General features: G+C 35.6%; 1 protein-coding gene across 1 annotated transcript in view; it reads left to right on the top strand.

Moving 5' to 3' along the window:
* The window catches only part of rsad2 (radical S-adenosyl methionine domain containing 2), a 3,819-nt gene extending 3,059 nt beyond the window's left edge, over window positions 1–760 (top strand). Inside the window, exons 5-6 of the mRNA XM_008399853.2 lie at window positions 181–213; window positions 392–760. Coding sequence (XP_008398075.1) covers window positions 181–213; window positions 392–556 — 198 coding nt within the window. The 3' untranslated portion in view covers window positions 557–760. The remainder of the gene's footprint in view (window positions 1–180; window positions 214–391) is intronic.
* The last annotated feature ends 5,159 nt before the right edge of the window (window positions 761–5,919 follow it).

A 5,919-nucleotide genomic window follows, 5' to 3' on the forward strand; every position in this document is an offset into this window, starting at 1 on the left:
AGTTGTTACCTAGCAACTTGTTGCACTTTTTTTCCCCATCATGCCTCATAACTGCTTAGAAATAAAAACCATTATATTCACATTGCAGTCAGTTTTTAAAACATACGTAACTTTCCTGTTGTAGTTTTGATTCTCTTCATACCAGGATGTGATCTTAAAATCTGTTTGTTGCTTTGACAGATGAGGAACTCGTACCTGATCCTGGATGAATATGTAAGTACTTTCTGTTGCTAACACTGTTAGCTTTGCATGTGTTCGGGTTAAAATATTAAGAGTGTTGTTTAGTCTCACCATGGGTTCTTCTGTTCTTCTTTTGTTCGATTTTGTTTTAAATGTGTTTTCTTTCGCTCCATGAAGTCAGACTCAAAGTTTGTGTTTCTTGTTTTTCCAGATGCGTTTCCTGGACTGTCGGGAGGGAAGGAAGGACCCGTCCAGATCCATCCTGGACGTCGGCGTGAAGGACGCCATCAGCTTCAGCGGCTTCGATGAGAAAATGTTTCTGAAGAGAGGCGGGAAATACGTTTGGAGCAAAGCTGACATGAAGCTGGACTGGTGAAACGCTGCATTTACCAAGCGGAAACTTCTCGGGCTTTATGCACTTATTTCACTTTGCAGCTTGTTGTTTTAGAAGTGTTACCATGTTCAGGTGCAATTTTTGTAAATGTCTTAAGATTAAGATAAGCTTTGAGAGTGTTGTACATTTTTTTGTATTGTTGATCTAAAGTTTAAATTAAACAAAGTTTTAGTTTTGCTGACTGGATCCAATGTTTCATCTTGAACAATTTTATAAATTTCTATATTTCATATTTCTCTGTGTAAATGTTCCACTTATCTGCTCAATTTCATGCATTGCAATAGTTTCTCTTCCTTTCATTAATTCCTACATTTTCTTATTACCAATAATTACTTCATTTAATCTTTTCCTGGTGTCTCTTGTGGTTTAATGTCTGTATTTCTGTTTGTAACCTCTGTAAATAACTTTATGTCATACCTCATATTGATTGATTAAATTTATTTATTTGACACTAAATTACAACAGATTTCATCGAAAGGTTTTTACTCATATAGTTAGTAACTTTGTCCAAATTCACTTATTAGTTATTTTATGAACAACCCAAGACAAAATAAATAAAAATGCAGTTCAAATCGAAATTTTATTAAAGAAAGATGATTGATTTAACATGCTTTTAGTTATATTGTCAACAATTTGGGTTATTTAGCTTGTTATAAGAGAAAAGAAAACAGAGTTCATTTTTCAAAGTCATGTTTTCACCAGGATATTCATTAATTTATAAATGTCACAGTTTCAAACTAAATATTTAAATAAATAGTTTAGATTGCAAACAAAATTAAACATTTAGTTAGCAGGTTGAATATCTAGTTCCAAACTAAATATCTGTTTTAAATTCATAATGTGAGTCGTTTTTCGCTTTTTTGGCTTATCAAGTTAAAGTAAAAAAATAATTTGCGTTCACTAAACATCAGCACCAAATGTGATGCATGTTTAATACTTTTTAGCACTGCTGACTAAATATTATGCTATTAGAAATATGCTAAATGTTGAAAAATTGTGACAGTATGAAGATATTTTCAGTAAATCTCAAATAATTAAATTATAAAATTATTGTTTACACCTAGAATTGTTCAGGTGTAAATACAACATAGTTCATTTATAACTCTCTCCATGTTTATGTTTGCCAGCTGTCCATATAGTTACCGCCCATCATAAGATAATTTACTGCCAGTTTTATCAAACTCAAACACGTGCCACACCAGCAGGCCAGATATGAGTTTAATGGGGGGAAGAGTCACAAAGTTCAAGATGTTTTGATGAACTGGAGATGGAAAAGATCAAATAAACAAATACAGGAATAATTATCCATCATTTAGTCACATTAGTTTTGTTCTATTTATTTTGTTTATAATTATTTAGTTACTTTCAGTTTTATTTAATATATGACCAACATAAATATAATTTGTATGATTTCTTATGCATAAATATTTTTAAAAAATTTCATATTTATATTGGTTGCATTGTGTATTTTCAACCTGTTGATTTCATTTCTGCTGGTCTTTTTTGTTTTGGAATATCAACTTAAATTTTTTAAAATGTCGGAATAGGAAAGGTTTATCCATTTTTTCTCCAAAATGATCCTTTTTTTTAAAAAAAAATTTATACAGTGAATAAATCAATATGAAAAAAAAAGATATTACAGACATGATGACAGAAATATTCCGTGAATTATTTACAGCTTTGTTGTTTGTACTCCTGGAAATGGTGAATAAAAATAGTTCAATTTCCGAAACAAAAACCAAAAACTGCAAAAAGTATGGAGTGAAAATAGTCTCAAAATATCTGTGCTTGTGTAAAAATATCTGTGCGTGTGTAAAAATATCTGTGCGTGTGTAATACTGGATTTGTAAACCTTAAAAATAAAATAGACCTTCTCCTACGCCTATAAATGTTGAAAAGTACACAAATCACCTGGTACACACACATAAAACTGCATTTACACACAGATCCTTCGGAGAAGCTCCCAGATTTGTGTGTAGATGATGCGTTTACATGCTAGTAAAAGCTGGGACATCTGAGTTTTGCTAGTGTTTTTATCCTCTGAACGTTTCTCACTGTGCTTGTGCCGAAGTGGCAAATACGTTAATTTGGTGGAAAACGGTATATCTCAGCACTTCCTTATAATATCCTAAAATTATTTAGAGACATATTGTGCATTTTGGGCTGCACAGTGGTGCAGTTGGTAGAACTGTTGCCTTGCAGCAAGAGGGGTTGCATGTTCTCCCTGTACATGGTGGGTTTTCTCCTGGTACTCCGGTTTCCTCCCACAGTCCAAAAMCATGACTGTCAGGTTAACTGGCCTCTCCAAATTGCCCCTAGGTGTGAGTGTGTGTGTGCATGGTTGTGTGTCTCTGTGTTGCCCTGCGACAGACTGGCGGCCTGTCCAGGGTGACCCCGCCTCGTTAGCTGGAGAGGCACCAGCAACCCTCCCGACCCCACTGAGCGACAAGAGTGTAAAGAAAATGGATGGATGGATATTGTGCATTTTTGAGCGGTACAGGAGACCAAGTGGTCTGAAAAGGACCACTGGGTGGCGGGATGGTCCCGGTGGTCTGTCCTCTGAAGTAGGTAGGAGCTAAACCTGCAGGCTTTGCTCTCCGATTATAATGAGACGTGGAGTAATTATAAATGATTTCAGGTAACGTTTTATATGTCTGGTATTTTGATACTTTGCCCTCCTCATATGTTTCTGTTAGCGGGAGCTAATGTTTATGTGAGCTATGCTACGTTAGCTGTTGGGAGCTAATGTTTATGTGAGCTATGCTACGTTAGCTGTTGGGAGCTAATGTTTATGTGAGCTATGCTACGTTAGCTGTTGGGAGCTGAGTCCGTGTATTTTTATTGCCTCACTCTGCAGTTTGATAATCTATCTTCAGTCTTAACTTTAACCCAGTTTGATCTGGTTTTATGATGCCGAAGTCGGCAAGCATCTTCATGAGATTATGGCGTTTATGGATGTTGGTCACTATCACTGAAAGAGTATTTTGTTGCGTCAGCAGTAATGAAGGTAGACCTTGACCTGCAGGAACATCATAATGAAGTTAGACTTTATTCACCAGAACAAACTGAAAAGTTCTTCATTTATGTTGACTTTTCAACATACTTAAAGATTTAGTCTAATGTTCACACATAGGCCTGTCAGAATAATCAATAAATCAATTAATCGGATGATAAATTAAAACAAACTCAATCATTTCCATTGGCATGATTTATCGTTTCAATTTTTTTATCTCTACCAAAAACAGGATGATAAAAGTCTTCAGTTTGGTACTTTGGTCTCGGTTAGACCTTATTTTGAAAAGCAATTTTGTTTAAAAAGACTTCAAAATTCATTAGTTTTATTTATTCTGAAATGTCTTCCAGTTCCACTGTTAAATGTTCATTCAAATTTAAAGTTTAATGACCTTTGAGAATGTGTTCTTGCATTATTATTTTGTCATTACCATTATATTACTTTAAAAAATGGTCTCAAAAGAACAATATTATCGTTTGTTGAGAACGTCTGGAACAATTTATCATACAGTAAAATGTTTCATGGTGACAGACCTGTTCACACATCCTGCAGAATCTTCAGATTAAACTGTTTGTGTCTGAAATCCACAGAGACTCCATTTAAACAAACATTTGCCTCGGCATTCAAACAACTACAGTAGTTGACCTGCTCTGTTGGTCGATGTTATGGTGTCTCCTCAGTCTGTACAGACTGACCCTGGTCGTATTTGAATACACAGCTTTATGGTGTTTTAATTGATTATAGTCAATATTTGAACATCCATGTAAGTTTTAAGACATTTCGTTAACTTTAGGTAGCCGTGAATCCACCCGTGTTAATCTGAACCTATTTTGTTAAAGATTCAACAGATTTGTTGCAATCTTAAATATTTAATCTGTCCTTTGTGTKCAGTGWAATGAACATTTAAAGTTAATTCTGAAAACACTTTTGTCATCTTCTTTCTAAAATCAAATGATGCCTCGATTAAAATCATATATTTGTGACATCAAACTTTTTTTTGTCAAAGCAGTGGTCAAACTATGGCTAAATGTTGGTAATTTACTTTCAACAAATGGAAACCAAAATGGTTTTAAAGTAAAGACACTGAATACTCCTCATCTACCTCAACACAGGTAAAGTTTCCACTGTATCCAACTAAATGTGATTACGATTGAGTGAAAATTGTACAGCAGGCTTTAACTCCAGTTCATGAGGGTTGGTGTCCTCCAACCTTTAGATGTCTCTTCTTTAACACACCTGAGTCAAATCATGAGGTCAGAGGTCATTAGCACGACTCTGGAGAACTTGACTGTCCTAAGCAGTCATTTAATTCAGGCGTGTTGGACCAGGACGTATCTAAATGATGCAGGACACCAGATATCAATGTCTGGATCTGAGGATCCTGTTAGAGGATCAGTGTGTTCCTGCAGCAGCTCCATCGGATCAGAAGGTAGATGAGATCTGAAAGATCCTGATCCTCCAGAAAGTGAAATAACACCAGAACCGATCTATCAATCAGCCGTTTTGTCCTGTGTAGAGATAAATATAAAATGCTTTTTATACACATAGAAAGTCAATACATTAGAATCTAATTGCAATTTATTTCACTTAATTATATTCACTTAGTGAATAAAGTAAAAGGCAAATCAGAATATCTCACAAACTATATATACAAATAACAGTCAGCAACATGACTTAGGAATTTGCCTTTTGGGCAAAACAGAAACTGTAAGAACCACCCAGAGATCATTTTTATGAATTAAAGATTCAAACTGTGCTGAGTGTGATATTAAAAATCCACGCTTCGCTGTGAACAGCTAAAGTAGCATAGCTGACATAACCATTAGCTCCGGCTAACAGAAACATATGAGGAGGGCAGAGTATCAAAATACCAGACATATAAAACATGAAATCATTTATAATTACTCCATGTCTCATTATAACCGGAGAGCAAAGCCTGCAGGTTTAGCTCCTATTACTTCAGAGGACAGACCACCGGGACGCTCCGTCTTGCTTCTGGGTTTGCCTGGCTACTTTTACTGCCAGCGAACCATTCCGCCACCCAGTGGTCCTTTTTCAGACCACCTAGTCTCCTGTACCGCTCAAAATGCACAATATGTCTATAAATAATTTTAAGATATTAAAAGGAAGTGCTGAGATTTACTGTTTTCCAGCGAACTATTTGCCACTTCGGCACAAGCACAGTGAGAAACGTTCAGAGGATAAAAACACTAGACTCCGAGSAAAACTCAGATGTCCCAGCTTTTACTAGCATGTAAACGCATCATCTACACACAAATCTGGGAGCTTCCCCGCGTGAAATGAGTCTCAAAAATACTTGTGCACTCGTAAC

The sequence above is a fragment of the Poecilia reticulata genome, linkage group LG22 (assembly GCF_000633615.1).
Source record: "Poecilia reticulata strain Guanapo linkage group LG22, Guppy_female_1.0+MT, whole genome shotgun sequence".
In the NCBI taxonomy this organism is placed as follows: Eukaryota; Metazoa; Chordata; class Actinopteri; order Cyprinodontiformes; family Poeciliidae; genus Poecilia; species Poecilia reticulata.